This window comes from Archocentrus centrarchus, chromosome 23 (genome assembly GCF_007364275.1).
Source record: "Archocentrus centrarchus isolate MPI-CPG fArcCen1 chromosome 23, fArcCen1, whole genome shotgun sequence".
In the NCBI taxonomy this organism is placed as follows: Eukaryota; Metazoa; Chordata; class Actinopteri; order Cichliformes; family Cichlidae; genus Archocentrus; species Archocentrus centrarchus.
The window spans coordinates 22349426-22369930 of NC_044368.1; the positions used below are offsets into that span (position 1 = coordinate 22349426).

Below are 20505 nucleotides of genomic sequence, written 5' to 3' on the forward strand. Positions count from 1 at the left end.
CGCCTGCAACTTCAGTCGATTATCTCGGAAACAAAAACAGATTAGCGTGTTTTCCCAAATGAATTCAAATTAATGTTAAATTAGTCAGTTCATATCGAGGACAGGGGGCGGGTGTTTGTCAAAAAAAAAAAAAAAAAAGTTAGTTTTTGCAGACTTTAGGGAGAGGCGCGGTTAATGTTAGCCCGTGGAGGGCTAGCAGCAGGCGTTAGCTCGGATAGTTTAGGTTCCTGTGAAAATGTGAAACTAGTGTAAAGATTTCTTGGTGCTTTGTTACTGGACAGAAAAATGGAGGTGGCTGTTAAAGGTAAGTTCACAATTAAAAGCCAAGTACGCCGTATTTAAATTACTGCAAACAGCAGACCGTTGACGTAAATACATAGAATAGATTCAACTTTTAGCTCCTTCATACTCTGTCCTTGTAAGCATCTCAGATCATCTGGCTCTGTCCGGTCTAAATTCATACTATAAAGCACCCTAATCTTTAGTTTTAGTCCAAATCAGTTCGTTATTATATTAGAGTTTTTAGATTATACAGTTTTAAGGGATAAAATTCTGTCGAGTTAATGAATGAAATCTTGACAAGTTAGCAGTTTGACTCAAAAGCCATAAAAGCTAGACCAGGGGTCTTCAACTCCAGGCCTCGAGAGCCGGTGTCCTGCAGGTTTTAGATGTGTCTCTGCTTCAACACACCTGAGTCAAATATAGAAGTCATTAGCAGGACTCTGGAGAACTTGACTGCATACTGAGGAGGTAATTCAGCCATTTGATTTCAGGTGTGTTGGATCAGGGACACATCAAAAACCTGCAGGACACCGGACCTCGAGGCCTGGATTTGAAGACCCCTGATCTAGACTTTAAAGTTAGACTAGTTGGCAAACCATTGTAGGTTGAAAACTAAAGAAAGGCTCACATTGAATGAAGGACAGTCCCAGTAGAGAATTGCTCTGACATGGCTGGATGTGTGGTTTCCCAGGGAAGGCCAAGAGGAGGCACCTAAATGCAGAAGAATGTGATGGACTGGGACGAAGTGCACAGGGCACGGATGTCCTCACCCAGCCTCACACCTTTAACCAGAGGATGAGGAACCGCAACCCAAACTGGGGACTTTACCCCAGGACACCCACTAAGCGGCCAAAGTTTGGTAATTTGGTGTAAAGCTTCTGTTCAAACTTTATAGCACAATGTGGTGGATCCAAAGAAACACTGAGCACAGACAGGATGACTTCTATACTTAAAAATATCATTTTATGCATGGATTTTTTTTTTTTGCCTTTTGACAGAAAGTCAATCAGATTATAAATCTTTGTCCTTTCTCTCTTAGCACCTGCCACAGGAAGTCCTTCTGGGCGACAGAAGGGCATCGGTGAATTTTTCTCTGTGACAAGAGTCCTCAGTTCCAGTCCGCAGAAATCCTCCCTACCTTCTACCTCTAAAGAAGGGCCAAAAGCTGTGGAAGAAGAGGAGGATGAGGATGATGACATCAGCCTGTTGGCTGTCCCTTTAGCACCAGAACTCAGGGGGAAAGAGGATGAAGAGATTGATGACAGTCTTTTTGCTGCTGTGATGATGCCGGAGCCTCAGGCAGATGAAGAGGAGGAGATCGACGATGACAGCCTGTTGGCTGTTGAGATGCCACAGTCTAAGGCAAGGGAGGAACCAGAGGTGGATTATCTGGAGGGCATGACAGCAGAGATGTTTGGGAACGATGATGAATTTGACCAATGTGACATTCATAATGAAGAAGAAGAGGTGGAGGCCCTTCCTGATGCTCACTATGGTCTCCTGGGCAGCAGCAATGCCTTGCTGAAACCCCAGGGCTGCATGGACGACCTTCCGGAGGAGGTGCTGAGAGAAGTACTGTGCCTCATCCCGGCCCAGGACCTCTACCGCAACATCAGCCTTGTTTGCCATCGCTGGAGGAACATAGTCGAAGATGAAACGGTCAGATGACAGTAATTACACCAACCAACAATCACAAAATTCGAGCTTTTAATTCCAGCAAATCTTGACATTTTGTATTTATTTAGTTATTATATTTTTGTCTGGATTTTTGTTTGTGTGTTGATGTTTTGTATTTTATGTATTGCCTGTGAAGCACTTTGGTCCATTCTGGTTTTTAAATGTGCTATATAAATAAATTTGACATTGACATTGACAAAATGAAACTGCAAATGGAGCAAATGTCAAAATCATGTGGGTGTGTTTCTCTTCACAGTTTGTGCCTTTCAAAAAAAAATACTATCGCTACATGATGACAGAGAGGCAAACAGTGCTGGAGGTCTTCTCCATCCTGAAGAGCAGCGGCGTAACAGACTCGGCGTCTGCAGACCACAGCATACGAAAGCTAGTTGTGTAAGTTACTGTTTCTCTAATTTAAAAAAAAGAAGAAGTTTAAGTTTCTGTAAAAAATATACACCACACAATGTCTAACCTACACCTGCAACAAATTCATTTTATTACTGGTAATGCAAACTTTAATGCATTCAAATCACCAAACTCATACCCAGTCTGAGATCCCACTGGCTACCATCTGCAGGCTGCTGATGTTTTTCAGGGCTTCCAGGCCAATATAAAAAAATCCCTGATAAATGTCACCATCAGACAATAGGAGATGGTTTCTGTGTTTCTTCTTCCTCTCTGTGTGTATCTGCATTGTTTGTTCAGTGTGCAGTACTGTATTGAAAGGCTGGCCAAAATTATTCACAGTAACAAAATTGTGATATCGATAGAAAATTTGGGAGGAAAAATGCTCTCGGTCAAAATAATCTGCCACTTACTTTTTTGCTGTGTTTTGTGGATCTTCAGGTTTACCATAGATGAAACTGTGTGATGTGACAAATTAAAAAAAAAAAAAAAAAAAAAAAACCCTAACAATGTTGGGCGAGGGCATTAGTACAACAACTGTGGTTGCATAAGTGTGCAAACCCTTCTTACAGTTGGGGATATGGCTGGTGTCACAGTAAGTAGTGATATTAAATAGTATAGTTAAATAGGTGCATACCTGCTGTGGCTCTGATTCACCTGTTCCAGAAGGATTTTCCTGACACTGACTTAGGTACATCTTGCATTAAAAGCTGTCATTCCCAAGGTGACTATAACTCATTAAAGGGATCTCATTTTTGAGAGGTGTCAGTCCAGAGAAGGCTACTTAAGAATTTCAAATGCATTAAATTTACCATTGAACACATTTAAAACAATCATTAATTGGCATTACCAAGAACTGGACTTCCCACCAAAGCTGATGGGGGGGGGGGGGGGGGGGGTTAAAAGTGGTCATGTGCTGCATGTGGCAACTATCTCCATATTCATAGGTCTGAGTTATGGGATAGGGTGGCAAGGCAGAAGCCTTTTATTACAGAGAAAAACATCCATCCCTTGAGCACAACAAAAGCCAAAGTGTACTGTACGTCCACAGTGAGATGGTTTCACCAGAAGATGATTAAAGTTTTGGAAAGGCTCAGCCAGAGCCCAGATATGAATGGCTCTGAAAAATCTGTGGGGTGACCTGGAGAGAAATGTGCACAAGAGATGTCCTCTCACTGTATGAGAGGTTTGGCCTGCTTTTACAAAGGAAGAGTGGGCTATCATTGCCAGGTTGAGCTGTGCCATGCTGATAGACTCCTACCTAAAAAGACTGAACGCTGTATTAAAATCAAAGTGTGCTTCAGCAAAGTTTTAGAGTCTGGGTGTGCATATTTGTGCTTTTCAGTTAGTAATGATCGTGTGTGTGTGTGTGTGTGTGTGTGTGTTTTCTTTGTTTTCAGTTTAATGGCTCAGCATAAGGTTGGAGAGCGCGTGAGGCCAGAAGACGTTTTGGAGCGTGTAAAGAAACATCGGCTTTTTCCTCAGGCTGAGGCCTCCATCAGACTGCGTATTCCTGATATTCAGAAGCACTTTAACCTTGGGATTACGGTATGACTCACAAATACATAACACATGTCTTGTAATCATATGAGGCAGATTTGGGGTTTACGGTGTGTCTGCGTCTGATTTCCAGGGTGTGAACCCGTATGCAGCCATGGCCGTCATACTGATCCTGAGTGAGAGTGTTGGTGACGTGCAGGCTTTGGTGTCTCTGCTCATGGGCTGCATGTCACATTTGGCTATCACAGAGTACCTCTGCCACATGGCCATGATGTTGCTTTCTTTAGAGAGGAACAAAATCACTGTTAGTAACAGGTAAGATAAACTACAAGGTCAGAATTTCTGTTCATGCTATTCCTCAGATTTTCCACAATTTCCTTTGTTTTGTTTTTCTTTCTTCTGCCTGTTCAGGTTGCATTACAACATCTACTATGTCCTCCACCTGATGGAGAATGGTCCCTTCCCTGTCAGCTGCCCACAGAGCAGGTGAGGATATGTTGGTTTTATTGGGAGATAAGTGCACTATACAGTATTTTATCCCTATTAACTTCTGCCAAGGAGGTTAGGGTGTTGGTGTGTTGTGTCTGTCTCTTAGCAGGATTACTTAAAAAAAAAAAAGAAAAGAAATGCTCAGAAATGTTACCAATAATAAAGTTGTGATCAGCTTTTGAAGCAGATCTGGATCCATAAATTTTTGAAAGGATCCTTTCATGCTTTGATAGGACCTTTGTGAAACAGGGCAGAATGAGACATTTTGCAGCATAACAAACGCACAAACTGTTGGGAGATGTTGTCTTGATTTTTCTCAAGTAAATATCCCAAATGAACCTGTATCCAGTCTCACTTCATAAATGTTATGGAGCAGTCTCAGACTGCTTGGGCCTCTTGTTTCTGATCTGCATGTTGAGTAGGGTAAAGACTCAAAGCTTTTTTTTAGATTCATGGTCTCTCCATAGTGTCTCATGTTTATAAAAACCTGAATAAGTAGCATCTGTAGATCTGAGGCCATGGTCCTCAGGACACGCTGGAGAGATTATATGGCCTGGGAACCCCTTGGTGTTCCCCTGGATAGGCTGGGGGAGGTGACTGGGGAGGGAGAGATCTGGGTTTCTCTGCTTAAGCTGCTGCTGCCCCATGACCCAATGAAAGTAAATAGTTGGATGGAAGGATGGAAAAGTCTCTGGTCCACTCAGGAAAAAGCAAGTAATTAAAATGCTTTAAATTTTCTTAGAAATATGTAAGCCTTTTGCTACATATTTTTCTTATCTAGATCAGTCATTAGTTGTTTCTCTGTGTGATTAGCACTCTTTCTTGTGTTGTTGGAAGACTGTATTTAACTCTAGGCTATCATTTCAATCAGCTCCCATTAATTCATCATAATTACTTGCAAATTGCTCAAACCTTCCCTGATTAAAGTTCCATCATTTTTCTCTGGGTCTCATCAAGGCTCAGCTCATTATAATTGAATTAAGAGTCACGCCTCATGTGAGTTACAGCTAAAAGCATTGCTGTTATTTATATTTTAAATATTTGACTTCATATCAGCTATAATTTCAAGGTTCAGCACCAATAAAGATGTGGTCACTTTTGCAAAAGTATGTCCACACTTTAATAGCATCACAGAGAAGTGCTTTTTTTTTTTTTTTTTTTCCCCTCTAAACAGCATTTATTTTAAAAAAGCTGAAATCACTAAATTAGATGGTTCTTATACCTTGTTTTTTTTTTGTTTTCTACTGAATCTTACATATTGAACTTGCATATGGAATATTCAATAGACGTTTAAATAAATATGGCTGGGTTGATGCTTCATTTTTACAGGCTTTTGTGTGTTTGTTTCTGCTAGGCAGCCCCAGTTCCACCTCACTCAGGAACAGCAGCAGATCCTCAGCCACAATATCCAGGATGACCATGTGGTTAAGATAATCGCATTTGCAGGTACAGTGAAGAAGTGGAGACACTGCTGTTACCTGAGCTGCGTCCACATAGTGGCTTTGAAGTCAACCAAGAACACCCCAGAATATGTGTTATGTTTGGGCATACTCACCCATTCATATGAATTCATATGAATGGGTGAGTCCAAACTTATTTATTTATAGAGTGCTTCTGATGTGGAAGATCCAAGTACAGAGTACGACAAACTAAAGTAATTTAAATGTACATTATTATTAACTATTGGTTTATTACCACAGCTGCAGTTATTAGTTGTGTGCAGATAGTTTGATGGAACCAGTTCAGCATTAAACAAAAGGACAGTTTTGGGCTTTGTTGTACCAACTGTACACTGAGTGTATTTGAGCCATCACCAGGGGGCGCTCTTTCTCCTTTATCCACACCATCCACCATTCTGCATATTTCATATGGCTGCCGTGGATTGACAGGTTCATTTGAGCTACCATTCAGTGCTGAATTTAATCGGCTTCATAAATGTGAAAATGTGCTTTGTTTCTATAGTTATGTCCTCCTTTTGGACTTCATGTTACTTAATTAATTTGTTTCAATTTAGACTTTACTGGGTTATTTCAATGTTGTAGTTGTGGGACTGTACTAGAGGAGCTTTGCATGATTCACAGTTCAAACAATTATTTTATGGCCTTTCATGCAGCCTTTTAATTCACCTTTAGTCCGAAATGAATCATTTTAGCTCCTGTCTCTTTAAGGCTCAGCAGCAGACGGTGATATAAAGCTGACGTCAGGCCATAGGGAATTGAGATGTGAAGTATTAATAGGTACTTTTATTACCGTGTGGGTGTGACGTAGGCTAGTTTCACAGATCACAGGTCTGTGTGTCATAGCTTGAAGGTCAGTGCTGTCTGACACAGGTACAGGGAAGACTACCACACTCGTGAAGTATGCTGAGCAGCGGCCACACCTCCGCTTCCTCTACGTGGCCTTCAACAATTCTGTGGCTTCAGAGGCACGCCGCCGCTTCCCCAGCAACGTGGACTGCAAGACAGTCCACTCGTTGGCCTATCATGACGTGGGGAAGAGGTGAGAATCTGAGTTCTTGGATGCTCTGAGTGGCCGTCCTTCATTTTAAAGCTATCCTGCTATTCTCTCTCCCTTTCAGATACAAATTCCGTGAGAAGCTAGCCACTAGCTTGAATCCATTCACCATCAGTTATGTCCTGCCCAGTGGCCGCGGCGGCTTTACCAAGGCCAAAGTGGTTATGACAACCCTCAATGCCTTCATGGCTTCAGCAGACCAAACCATCACTGTAGATCATGTTCCCAGTTCTCATGTAACTCACAAGGGCAACCGGAAGATTATAGATGAACATGAAAAAGTGGTATGAGTGATGTATAACGGTGTGTTAATGTATACAAGTACCTATCAGATGAATTACCCTGATTCTAAAGTGTATGGCTTTTATTGTGAAATCCTAGTTGGTTGTCCATGATGCGCAGAGAATCTGGAACAAAATGAAAGATCTGAATGAGAAGTCAAAGGAAGCCTACTACATGATCCATGATGGTATGCCAACTGTGAGATGAAGAAAAGTAATTATGCTAATTATGTCATGTGAAGAAGTGTACCACATGACTGGAACTTTTCATTCTCAGGTTACCTGAAGTTATGGCAGCTCAGTGACCCAAAGCCTTGCTTGTCGGACGTATACAATGCCCTTTTCATTGATGAAGCTCAGGACTGCACTCCTGGTACTGAAACACTCACACAGTGATGCATGTTTGCAGAAAAGCAAAACCGCAAGGATTTGGTGCATCGATGTTTCCGCTTCATTGTTTCTCTTTCAGCCATCATGGATGTGCTGCTGTCTCAGCGCTGCGGCAAAATCCTGGTTGGCGATCCCCATCAGCAGATCTACACGTTCAGAGGAGCTGTCAATGCCTTGAACTATGTTGAACACACACACATCTATTACCTCACCCAGGTACACACAACTACCAGAACATACAGAGGTAACCTGGGGTTGCTTTGAAAGTCATTATAGAAGCGAGATTTGCGAAAGTCTTGTCTTATCTGGAGATTAGCTAAACCTTTATCTGCTCTTTTCCTGCTCTGCCTGCGAGCCTTGTTAGCCTAAATAAATGTCAAATCAATATAAATGCTAGAATTTGCAGCATATCATAAAATCACTTTCCTTTTATTTTAAAGGCTAAAACCACAACTGGCACTGAGTCAGTCGTTTGTCTGTTTAATGAGGAAGTCATTGAGTCATCTGTCTGTTCTTGAGAAAAGATGCATCATATCCAGATTTGTCTGAGTTGAGTTCCTCCCAGTGACAGATGCTGGAACCTGTTAATCTTTAACTGGAAGTGCATGATATCAAAGTTTTACACACTAAATTTACCATAAAATACCAGAACTGGCAGATCCACCACTGGTGCCCTGTACTTTTCGTAGATGAGAGCAGGTTCCCCCTGAGCACATGTGACAGATATGAAAGAGTCTGAAGAAGCCGCGGAGAATGTTATGCTGCCTGCCATTGTTCAGCATGACCGGTTTGGTGGTGAGTCAGTGGTGGCCTGGGGATGCACGGACCTCTACAGGCTAGGCAACGACACCCTGACTGCCATCAGGTATCAGGATGAAATCCTTGGACCCATTGTGGTGCGGGTGGCATATGTGGTCGCCTTCTCAAACTCTGAGCCACCCTGGCGCCATCCGTTTTAACGCAGTGCATCCCAACTTCCTTTGACATGTTGTCAATTAACTCTGCAGATGTAAAGATTATTTAAGCCAGCAGTCACTCATCCACAGCTGCTGAAAATATACTTTGAAACAGAGTCAACATATGGACATGCGATCCCCTCACTCATCCAGCTTAAACCTGGGGGAGGGGTGCAGCTTTGAAACCTTCAGTGGACTCATTCTTCCAAATATTCTGGCTGGAATTGTGCTGTGATTAGGAAAAATGGCTATTAGCTTCAAGTAACATGTTTTCCTCACTTAACCATGACCCCTGCCAGTGGGGTATGAAAAAAAAAAAACACGTATCATGCAGGAAGAGAGCTGTCCAAAACTGTTCTGCTGATAGATGTGCAAAAAAGGATCATCTGGTATTAAAGAGAACATTTCTAACACTTTAATGACAAACGTCTGCAGCATGTTATGAAGTTCAGTGATATCATCCCCTGGTCTTTGACTCTTTATTCCACACCTGCTTTTTATAAAAATCAAACATCACACAAACATTTTTACTCTCATCATTAATCAGAAGCATGAACCTCCATTGATGTGTTTGTCCAGAGCTTCCGATTTGGTGCTGAGATCGCCTACGTGGGCGCCACCATCCTCAGAGTTTGTAAAGGAGTTCAGAAGATTCTTGTTGGAGGAAAGCAGAAGGGTAAACTTTGTCAACGCTTTCTCTTATTTAGTATTTGTAGAAATAAAAAGACTTATTAGATTTTCACTGTTTTGTTTGTGCTGCAGGCGGTGTGTGCGATGATGCTGCAGTCAGGGTTGTAGAGTCTGTGAGGGCAGGTACGTGTCAGAACCGAGGGAAGACGGCCATCTTATCCAGGTGCAATTTCGGGGTTTTTAGCGAAGCTGTTCACCTTACAGACGCCAATCCCAACTGCAGACTGCACTTCATCGGCGTGAGTGTGTATGCAGATAATCATGCATGAAGACACGTGGAGCAGGATGACTGTTGTGTTTGTAATCAGTGTATGTAATGTTAGTGAATCATGCTGCAGTGTATGATTTTATATTTTCCCTCAGGATATAAAGAACATCGGCCTTGACCGCATAATGGACATATGGTACCTGATGCAGCAGCAACAGGAAGGATATGAAAGAACTCACTGTAAGAATAAAATAATGCACAACGATGGAATATAATGTATCCATGTTCCTCATCCTGTGGATTTTTTTCCTGCTCCACTCTTTTGGACTGTAAGACCACAGACCTGCTGGTGTGCATGAAACCAGTCCTCCTTCTGACAACAATGCTGAATTTTCTCTGCTTTCAGACTTCAAGGACCGCTTGATCCGCTCATTTGTCCGTCGGAACGAGAACCCCTTCTACACTTTAAAAAAATATGTTGAACAAACAGAAGACAATGACCTCCACGCAAAGCTGACCATCGTGGAAACGTATCGGAAGCGAATCCCCGAACTGGTGTCACGACTGAAGGCCTGTTCTCAAAGTGACTTCCATGACGCAGGTACACACACACACACACACACAAATAGCCAAAAGTATTCACTTGTCTGCCTTCACATGCATGTGAACACAACATCTCATTTTTAATCCATAGGGTTTAATATGTCGTCTGCTCACGCTTTGCAGCTATAACAGCATCAACTCTCCTGTAAATAGTTTCCACAAGGTTTGGGAGTGTTTATGGGAATTTTCGACTTTTTGACATATTTGGGCAAACATGCAGATAGAGATACTCAAACAACACCCTTAAAAAAAAAAAAACCTTTTTTCACTTATTTTGTTCAGCACAAATGCCAATAAATTTCATATCCTGCTGTGGGAGAAAAAAGAACAGAAACTTTTGTTTGTTTTTAAGCATTTGTGGAAAATCCCCTTCAGTTTTGGATGGTTTTCTTGCATACGGTGCCAGATTCAAATCTTCCCACAGCATCTCTGGGGAATTCAGCTCTTCTACAGTTGTGCTTCTTTTTCAGTATTTCTGTAGTGAATTTGTTTGTTATTGTCCAGTTGATGGTTCTACATTCAGCTCATCTTCAGTGTGTGAAGCAGTGAAGCAAACCCTTAACCACCAGCATGCTGTGGTCATAGGTAACCTCTTTTGTCCAGAGCACTTTATCTAAAGAGTGTCCCAAAAAAAAGCACCCCCCCCCCCCCCCCCCCCCCCCCCCAATACTTTTACACCAGCAGCAGCAGCCTGAATAGTTGAATCAAGGCAGGATGGATCGTTTCATGCTGTTTACACCAACTTCTTAGCCTACCATCCAAATATTTCCAAAGAGTGTTTTTCCCGTCTTCTGTTGTTGAGTTCTGGTGATCCTGTGAACAGCCTCAGTTTCCAGCTCTTAGCTGACAGGAGTGGCACTCAGTGCGACTTCTTTTATTGGAATTTGTTGTTTTGGAGCAGCCGGTACTGCAGCTACTGGAAATCTATACCATCCGCAGATAATTTTCCTTGCATTGGAATACAGTGGATTTGTGGTAAATTTGAAGATCATTCCAGGTCCCTTTCCTGACTCATCGTCATTAACAGTCTGATTTCTGAAGGCCCTTCACGTGTCTTTAGATCTTGTCATGATGGCGGCACTTAAATAGCAAAAAGAACACAAAACTATGCCAGAGGCTTAAATAAGACACACACACAGCCATCACTAAACCAAGGTGGTTAAAACCACTGTGACCACTGTGTTCTAATTTAATGAAAGCAAAGGTGTGATAAATGTAGGCGTTTATTCACTTTTCCATCTGTCAGATATATTTTTATATTTAAAATTTTAAAAATTAACCATCTTCATGCATGATGCCCACGTGATGTGTATGTTCTGACTGCTGGAAGCCCCCACCCCCACACGGTCTTCTTTTCTCAAACATCGCCATCAGCAACATTAAATTTAAAGCATCAGCCGCTCCCTCGGTTGCTGCTATTTTGTTTTAAAAAAACATGTTGCAGGTGAAAGCAAGAGCAAAATGTTTCTTTCACCTTGTGAGTGTGGCGGCTCCTGTGCCACAGTGGAAACAAGAACAGCAGGCAAGGGTCGAACGGGGGGGCGATCACATGAGCTGCCCCCACCACCACCACCACCACCACCAAGTTCCTGCAGTGGAAAAACAAAACAAGTCTAATTTTATGTCTTTAAGTATATCACCTTTACGTATGGGCCCTTTTTCAAAAATGCTGAAAACCTTTGAGAGTTGGTTGTTCAGATATGTTTGCCTTTCTCTGCTTATTTCTTCATGATTTAGTAGATGTGTTTGAATGCCTGATAAATGGTGTTTTGTTGTGATGGCTCTTGTTTTCGCCCCCTCTCTCCGTCCAGACTTCATAGTTGGAACCGTCCATAAGGCTAAAGGTCTGGAGTTTGACACCGTGATGGTCACTGATGACTTTGCCAAGGTTCCCTGTTCTAAGCACAACCTGCGCCACAATCCTGATTTCTCGTTTGGTATGTTTGACTTTTGGACCCTTTTTCCAACCTATATTTTAACATTAGTGTTTATTCAAGTAGTTCTGGTGTTAGGAGGAAGATTTCTACCTGGTCTTTCTTGGGGGGAAAAAATAAGCTGAAAGTGGGGATTTTGTAAATCTGATCTGTTTATGGTTTTCGAAACAGTCCATGAGTAAATATTTAAATGTTTTTGCTTGTCTTGCTTTAAACAAACTGTTGGCTTCTCTATAATTCCTGTTTTTTTTTTTTTCCCCCCCACACAGCTAAAATCCCTGACGATGAGTGGAACCTGCTGTATGTGGCTGTCACGCGAGCCAAAACTACACTAATCATCACAAAAAATATCCTGCGCATCATCACGATGGCTGGGGTACGACACCGTCTCACGCTGTGCATCTCGCTTCTTATTTGGTTACTGTGCAGTTTCACTCATGCCTTCACATGTACGGTTCATAATGAATCCACAGCCACACAGTCACGAGAGTAGATGCACAGTTTACCATCACAGCAGCCAGAACATGAAACACAGCCTTTAACAAAATGGCTACAGTACAGTACAGCAAAGCAGCGTGCAGACAGGAAGCATTGTTGCACTTTGCTTGTAGCTGATTGTTGGTTGCTAGCATACGTTCCAGGCTCCGGTTGGCCTGATAACCATCTAATGTATTTTACTGCCCCCTCACATGACGGCCCTATGCTCTCGTTTTAATCACTCACCTAGAAGTTCAGAAAAGGTTAACTCAGGACCCGCCTACGTCTTGTGGCCAGTTCTCCTTTCACCTACTGTTACTTGAAACCACACAGTGTCATGTCATTGACTTTCTATAGCCTCTGATCACCACAGCGCTGCCTCTCTCTTACTATGTGGATGCCCCATAAGGAGTTTAAGAAGTGTAAATCTAACAAATATTATCCCTTTTTTTTTTTTTTTTTTTATGATTAACATTTTATTGAATTTTCATTACAACAGTCCATTCCCTGTATAGGCAACATCTACCAGCAATTACATCAGCACAGTGAGAGTAATGGAGAACACACTGATTATCCCTTTTTTTAAAAAACAACTGCAAACTCCAACATGAGTTCAAACAGTTGTGTTTCAGATGTGTCACCACTTTGCCAAAGTCTGGAAGAAAGTCCAAACTGATTCCAGGACTCGCTCTGGGCAGTAGAGCTTCTAGTGTGATCACTGAAAAGACTGAAAATTAGTTGCTGTACACCTACAGCACATTTTCTATGTTTTCCACATTTACACAGATTTACACTCCAGTGAACACATTGGGAGCAACTCAGGGTTATGTATCTTGTCCAAGGATACTTTGGCACGTAGACTGGAGCAGCCAGTCGAACCACCAACCTTCTGATTAGTAGGTGACCTGCTCTTAACTCCTGAGTTGCAACCCAAGTCAAGTGCAGAGGATTAATGTAGGTAGCTATGAATAGGATGAGAGTGGTGGAGCAGTTTGTCCAGATGAAACGCCTGTGGAGGTATGGAGATGTGTCGGAGAGGGCAGTGGACTTTTCACCAGTCTTTTAATACAGTCCTGGAGAGGGAGAGGATGCCTGAGGAGGTGCTGGTACCAATTTTCATTAACAAGGGTGATGTGCAGAGATGCCGTAACTACAGAGGGATAAAGGTGAAGAGCCATAGTGTGAAGATATGGGGAAAAGTTGTTGAAGCTAGAAGAGAGGTGATGATCAGTGAACAGCAGTATGACTTCATGCTGAGAAAGAGCACTATAAATGCCGTGTTTGGAGAAGTAGGAGAAGTATAGAGAAGTTCAGGAGTTGTGCAGTCTTTTTTTTTTTTTTCTTTCTTTCTTTCAGAAAATACGAATAACTTGAACCAAATACTGAAAATTTGATAATTCAGGCGAAAATAAATTTTCTGTTGAAAAATGACTTCGGCCATTAATTTAGGAGGGTGATGATATGATCGGCTGCCAAGAGAGGAACCGTAGTACTGCATGAGGAAGTCAGGAAGAGAAGTATGTGGGCAGTGGTCAGGGCATGAATAAGAGAACGGATATATTGGACAACGGATGTTGAATATGGAGCTGCCAGGCAGGAGGAAAATATGTAGAAGACAGAAGATTTGTGGGTGAAGTGAAGGAGGAGATGCAGAGGGTTGGTGTGATAGAGGAGGATGTTAGGGATAGGGTGAGATGGAAGCAGATGATCTGCTGTGGCGTCCACTAAAGGGAGCAGCTGAAAGGATAAGATCAGTATTACAGAACAGTTGAAATTCACTAATGGGTGAATGTAATGTGGACATAATGTTTATACAGCCAGTACAAAATGATAATCAGAGTGATCAGATGGATCCAATTTGAAGTTTTATTTTTATTTTTTTTTTGGTGTCCTGTCACTGTAATCCGTTCATATTACCGTGTCGTAACACAAAATTGTGACATACAGAAACTCCAGTGTCTTATTGCAGCGTGGTTTTTGGGTAGTACTTTTTTATCACCATCACTCAGAGAACCTTGACTTCCAGCATTTCCCTTTCCCAGCACAGCTAAACAGTAAGCTTTCCACTAAGGAATGCTTTATCAAGCCTGGATTATCTTTTAAAAACACAGACTGTTTTCTGAAAGTCATTTGGATTCTCATTGCAATTGAGTCCAGCTGGTGCAGATGTGGGAAGTCACGTCAGTGAGAAACAAAGAACAAACCATTGCTGTTATTCAAGTTGTGCAAATTGTTGTGGCCAGTTTTTCTTTTGCTTTGTCTTTTTTTTGTTTTTTTTTTCTTTATCTTGTTTTTGTCTTCTGGAAGGAAGTGGTCCATAGTAGCACACACACACACACACACACACTTACAGGAATGTGGAGAAAAACTTTGAGATCAGAATAAGATTTATTTATTTATTTATTTTTTTTTCCTTTCCTCCTTTGACTTTTTGGGGGGTTGTTGGATTGTGTTGGGGGTCTGGGGTGTTGTTGATCAGAAGAGCACTTTACCACCCTTTGGATGACCTTACCTCACCTTCAGAAGTTTGAAACAGACTATAATTAGTAACGTCCGTGTTTGGGAATAGGGCTGCAGCTGAACTGTTAAATAAGGTGGCCTCTTCGGGCTGCTGATGGTGTTACAAGCAAACAGAAAACACACAGGAACGCTGGAGGTGCAGGAATACGAGCATTTCCCTCACATTTGTAACTAAAAATAATGTGTGCAGACTGTACAAAACATAGATAACACAACAGTAATGAAGATGACCCTGTTATTGTAGACGCAGTTTACTGTGAGGCACCCCGTTGACCTCCCTGAATTCTGGGTAAATTAAGACTTTTTTGTGACAGCCTCTCAGCTCTGTTCACCCCAGCTTAAAATTGTCACCTTTTGGAGAAAATCTGCAGTTGAACATTCAGAGAAAAGTGTGGCCGGTACAAAAACGGATACAGCAGCAGCTATAAACAGAGCAGGAATCTCCCTGCAGCAAGCAAAAAGAGCTGATGATGTCCTCACTGCTTTATATTTTCCATCAGTCACTGTCTTCTCTAAAATCTCTTTCACTTCCCATCTGTCACAATATTAGCAAACCACAAAATATGAGTCATGTGCTATTTTTTTTATTGAGTGCTGAGGTAAAATATCTTTGTGACTCAGTTTATTTTTGAATTAAAAAAAAAAAAAACGGCCTGTGAGGAGAGCCTTGCAGACTCGAGGGCTTCTTTGCTCACGGCAGCTGCGCCTCACTGATGAGCGCGTTCTGACAGCTTGTTTAGCAGCCATGCAGGAAGTTATTCGTGATTATTCTCATCACTAATAACAGCATCGTGAAACGTAAGTCACAAAGAACAGGAGTGGATAGCTGAAGTTGTGCAATTAGATCAGTAAGAACCAAGTTGTATGTTTTGTTTGAGGGAATTCCAACAATTTTCCCTTCCGGGTCTGACCCGAAGTGTTGAGTACAATGGTGGGCTTTGTTACCACCGCTGTGTGCGTGTCATTTTGTCTGTAAACACAGTAGCTCAAAAGGTTTTGAATGAATTCTGATAAACCTTTGTAGGGGTGCAGAGTGGCGTCATGTTAACGATCCATTCAAATTTAGGTCAGCTTAATTATTTATTGAGTGAAAATTGACAAAAGGCCTTATAACTTAGAGACTATGATTCTTATAAGTGTGGTGTGTGTTGCCAACATATAGAAAGTATCATATAAAGATTTAAAATATGTCACATTTGACCTCTGACCTCACTTTTATATCTGACCCCAAAATGTGTTTCCAAGAGAGAGAGAATGAGCTGCCTGGTTAGTTAGCAATAAACTGTAGTCTAATATTATATAATAAGATCAAGTTATTCATGTCCAGTTATTTACACATCAGTACATATTATCCATGACCTGCTCCTACATGTTTGTATAATCATAGTAAACTTCTGTCATGCTGCCCTCGTCTGATTTTTACTGCACTACAAACTCCTTAAAATACATCTAAAGACAACAAAGAAAACAAAATGAATATATACAAACCTGCTGCCATCAAAGTAAACACTGCACAGAGAGTGAGCTGCCCTGGTGGAGGTTTGTGCTCTCTGAGTGTTTCTTGTTACTTGTTACCATCTGCTGGAAACTGTTCGCTGCAGCTGGATTCATTTTCAGTCAGGACCACACTTAGAAACAGGAATCCCATCAAAGGCCAGGCAGATGTATATTAACATGCTTCATTTCACTCCCCAGAAAATGATCCATGCAAAGCCCTCAGAGAAAACCCTTTTATTACACTTTATAAAAATGTATACAAGAAAACGATGCATTGCAGGAAGACCACCGTGTAGTTCAGTCACAAAGCCTGTTTCACAAGCCTGAACTTGACAGCTGCTGGTTGGATGGGGGCATTTATTCATGCCGAGCTATAAGTTTGTTCTTATACGTATGTATACGACTCTGGTCATGCTCAGGCTTACGAAACTTAAAAGGTGCACTGAAAGATTTGTCAGTCATAGTCTTGGGCATGTATATGCTGCACAAGTCTGAGCCACAGCTTAGCAAGATGGGGTTGGGCTGGATTTGGTCTGTGGGTTTTGATTTGACACATGCGCCCTAATGTTGTAAACCATAAAATCTAAATCATATGTCCTGCTCCTTTTTCTGAGGCAGTTTTGTCCACATTAATCAAACTGTCTGCCATGTCTTCCTGTTACATCCAGGAGTACTTTTTAAAGTCAGAGATGCCCAGTTCGCTGCTGAAGAGTGACCAGCCTCTGCCGTGCTCCATCGCAAACTGCCCCAACTGCGTCACACCCGGCTCAGCCTTCATCATGCGGCGACAACAGATGCGATGTGTAAGCCCGTGTCAGACCCTACTTGGATATAAAGGATAATGTTATAATACCTCCTGCAGATCACATTCTTAAGTTCCTTCTTTTGCCTTCCTGCAGACCGACTGGTTGGCTCAAGGCGGGCCGCTGTGTGAGAGGTGCATATGGACCCGCATCGGGCCCATCGCCTTCCTCATGACCGACGACGTGCTCTCAATGGCTGAAATACCGCAAAGACTCGACCTGCCGGTCCATCACGCATTTTTCCTGGAGCTTTTTTTCTGACTCTCAGCTTCAAGGAGCTACAGTGATGCGGTCCTCTTGGGAAAAGAAATCTAAGCGCTCATAAGCAGGATGCAGACAGCTTAGGCTTCATGCTTGGTTAAACAGACTGAGAACTGAAAGCCTGTTTTTGTCTGTTCTGATGACTTTTATACCATTTTTATGTGTATTTCAGAGATTTTATTTGAGTATAGCCTCCAACCTTGTGTGACTGTTACCATTTTCTTTTTGTGGAAGGAGAGTATTAAAAATAGTCCACATTGTTTGCAAGCCAACCTCTGAGATTTTTTTTCCCACCAGCCCTTCCTTTCTGGAGGCGCTGCCAGACAACAACTTCACTACTGCCAAGAATCCACATGCAGATGTGTGATTAAACATTAATACATGACGCATACTGAAGTGTGACGTTTAAGACATCAAAGCAAATAAGACAATGCAGACACTAAACTGTTTTAAAATGTGTTGTTAATAATCTGACTCTATTTGGGATATGAGCCCATCTGGTTTGTGTTCACTAAGCAGTGACAGAGAAATATAACAGGAAATTTCAGCTGTTCTGTTTCTTTTTTTTTCTTTCTTTCAAGTTTACTTTATGACCTTTGTGAAGTCCAACAACTTCCAGATGACCGTCGTGGGGAAAAGGGGGGAAGATATAATTCAAATGTAGTATGCATGCATGCAGTAGTTTGAAATACTGAAGTACTTCACTAAGCAGCTTTTTATCAACAACAGGAAACACATTTAGGAAGAGCTAATGCCACTGAGTACAGAGACTGTTGACTTACCTCACAAGTGAGATTACTGTGGGTTATCGGGCTGTTTCATTCATCCACTCAGCACTTTGAGGTCACTTATGAGGTAAGAGACTGCAAAGATCATATCGTCTGCATGGTGGAAGAAGGTGCTGTTCATAAGAAAAGATGCAGCATTAACAGAAAAAGAATGCTGCCTTTAAACATTTAAACATCTAGTGGGTTTGCCCAGCAACGGCAAACATTTACCCATGATTTAGATATTCTTGGTGGACGTGCAGCACTGAAAAGAAAAAAAATTGGTGCCACCACATAAGTCACAGTCAATGATAACATTTTTTATGCTACTGAAGAGATGCATAAAGATGAGACTTTGACGTTCTATATTTAGATGTTCTCCATGGAGGAGGAGCAGGTTGCAGTGGGCCTGCAGGTGTTAACATCCATGTGCACTCATGCAGAGTGCGTGTCTTTCCTTATCTTTTTACTGACAGCTGTGCTGCTGGCCAAACTGAACAAATTTAGGTGGTGTCTCAAATTGTGGTTTTAACACAGGAAATCAGTTCCCGCACAGATGCATTACATGCAGAGCAACAGGCTGAAAATTAAGAGCTGGTTTAAAAAAAAAACACTTATATAAAGGTTTAAGCTTCAAATGCACTTGTATCTAAATTGGATACAAGTGCACTGTATCCACTGGACTCTAGAGCAGTGGAGACGTGTTCTCCATCGTTTGCAGTAACACGTTTTCATATAGTTAACATCAATTTATGTAAAAAAAATTTATCGTCTGTTTGGAGTGTAATGTGCAGTGTTCATAATGCACAATGCCACACAGTTAAGCAGCATTTAAAGTGCGAGTCATTATTGAAGAATGCGATTAATCATTTCCAATTCCTGTTTCTTAGTTTTAGACTCGGTTAGTCTAATTTTTTCCTCTTGTTTATTCAACTAAGAAATGAGTTGCCAGGAGCAGCACTAGCCCCAAGGTTCTGGCGGCGTGTACTAACCAGCTTTTTGTGATCCTGAGTCTGAAACTGGGGAAGATATTAGTGTTGTGGAAAACATATTTTTAGAAACTGGATTGATGACATCCTGCTTTGTTCAAGTACCGAAGAAGTCAACACCCTCAGAGCCTCACGACTATCGACCAGTTGCCCTGACATCACGTGATGAAGATGCTGTCTTGGCCCATTTAAGGCCACAGATGAAAACATCTCTTGACCAAATCTGGGAGTGGATGATACAATCATCTATATGCTACAGAGAGCTTACTCCAATCTAGACAGTAGAGTCTGTATGGTGATCATCACCTTTGTTTTCTTAAGCATATTTAACATGATTCATCTACCGCCAGTGAGAGAGAAGCTATGGGAAGTGTCAGTGAACACGTCTACCATCTCATGGATTACTGACTTCCTGACAGACAGGTTGCAGTGTGTGAGAGTGGGCAGTGCTCTGACTGATTTGGTGCAGTTCAGGAGCTCCACAGGGGACTATGCGGTCTCCATTCCTGTTCATCTTGCACACCTCAGACTTTCAGCACAGCTCAGGGTCTTAACACCTACTGAAATACTCTGATGATTCTGCAGTGATTGGACATATCAGTGATGGGCAGGGAGAGGAGTGCAGAGCACTGGTGAATGATTTGTGAATGTGAATACAGGTGAGGTAATATGGGGAGAGGAATCAGGTGGGAGCGCAGCTGGGACTAATTACTGAAGGGAATTAGAACTCAGTACAAAACATGAGAGACGAGACTGTCAAAATAAGACAGGACATGACTAACCCAGGACTAAAACATGAAATTGACACAAAGACAGAAGATAAACAGTATGGACCTGAGATAGAAGGGCATGCTACTCAGACAGAGACTTAACAAGAAACACAAGGAGGGTAAGGATAGATCGAAACTCCTGGAATTAACACAATCATTACTGTCCAGGAGCTCAGTGATGCCCTGGTCCTAATCTGGAAGGAGATCCCCCAGGACACCATCTGTCGTCTCATTAGGAGCCCCAGTGGTGTCAGGCATGCATACAAGCACGTGAGGATCATACAAACTACTGACTAACCAGCCACATCATTTTTTTTCTCTTTGATTTTTGGGGTGTATTTGAATTCAGCCTCTGTCGGTTGATCATTTTAATTTCTATCAAATAATGTGGCATCATTTAATTCCTAACTCATCACCCCGTCCATATCAGCACAGATATCCAAGCATGATTTATTTATCTGATGTGTATTCAAAGTGTTCTTTTAAAATTTT

At 41.8% G+C, this 20505-nt stretch overlaps 1 protein-coding gene across 2 annotated transcripts; it reads left to right on the plus strand.

Annotated features, from left to right (window-relative positions):
• Positions 1-5: 5 nt before the first annotated feature.
• fbxo18 (F-box DNA helicase 1) lies at positions 6-18002 on the plus strand. Of its 2 annotated transcripts, XM_030719914.1 has the most exons (22): positions 6-304; positions 974-1141; positions 1322-1941; positions 2216-2352; positions 3765-3912; positions 3998-4179; positions 4276-4350; positions 5708-5799; positions 6522-6590; positions 6684-6852; positions 6932-7151; positions 7249-7336; positions 7426-7521; positions 7618-7754; positions 9074-9170; positions 9257-9423; positions 9548-9632; positions 9799-9993; positions 11807-11932; positions 12199-12305; positions 17092-17226; positions 17323-18002. In XM_030719914.1, the coding sequence occupies exons 1-22, from the start codon at positions 286-288 to the stop codon at positions 17485-17487; spliced, it is 3297 nt and encodes a 1098-aa protein (XP_030575774.1). In that variant the 5' UTR covers positions 6-285; the 3' UTR covers positions 17488-18002. The 2 variants fall into 2 exon arrangements, with proteins under 2 accessions (XP_030575774.1, XP_030575775.1); XM_030719915.1 differs by lacking the exon at positions 6522-6590 and having other exon boundaries at positions 17323-18001.
• The last annotated feature ends 2503 nt before the right edge of the window (positions 18003-20505 follow it).

What these genes read in the sequence shown, in the direction of transcription:
- fbxo18 (XM_030719914.1), top strand. An exon ending in CACTAAGCGGCCAAAGTTTG is followed by an intron (nt 1,142 to 1,321) that starts GTAATTTGGTGT and finishes TTTCTCTCTTAG; the next exon opens with CACCTGCCACAGGAAGTCCT. An exon ending in TATCATGACGTGGGGAAGAG is followed by an intron (nt 6,853 to 6,931) that starts GTGAGAATCTGA and finishes TCTCCCTTTCAG; the next exon opens with ATACAAATTCCGTGAGAAGC.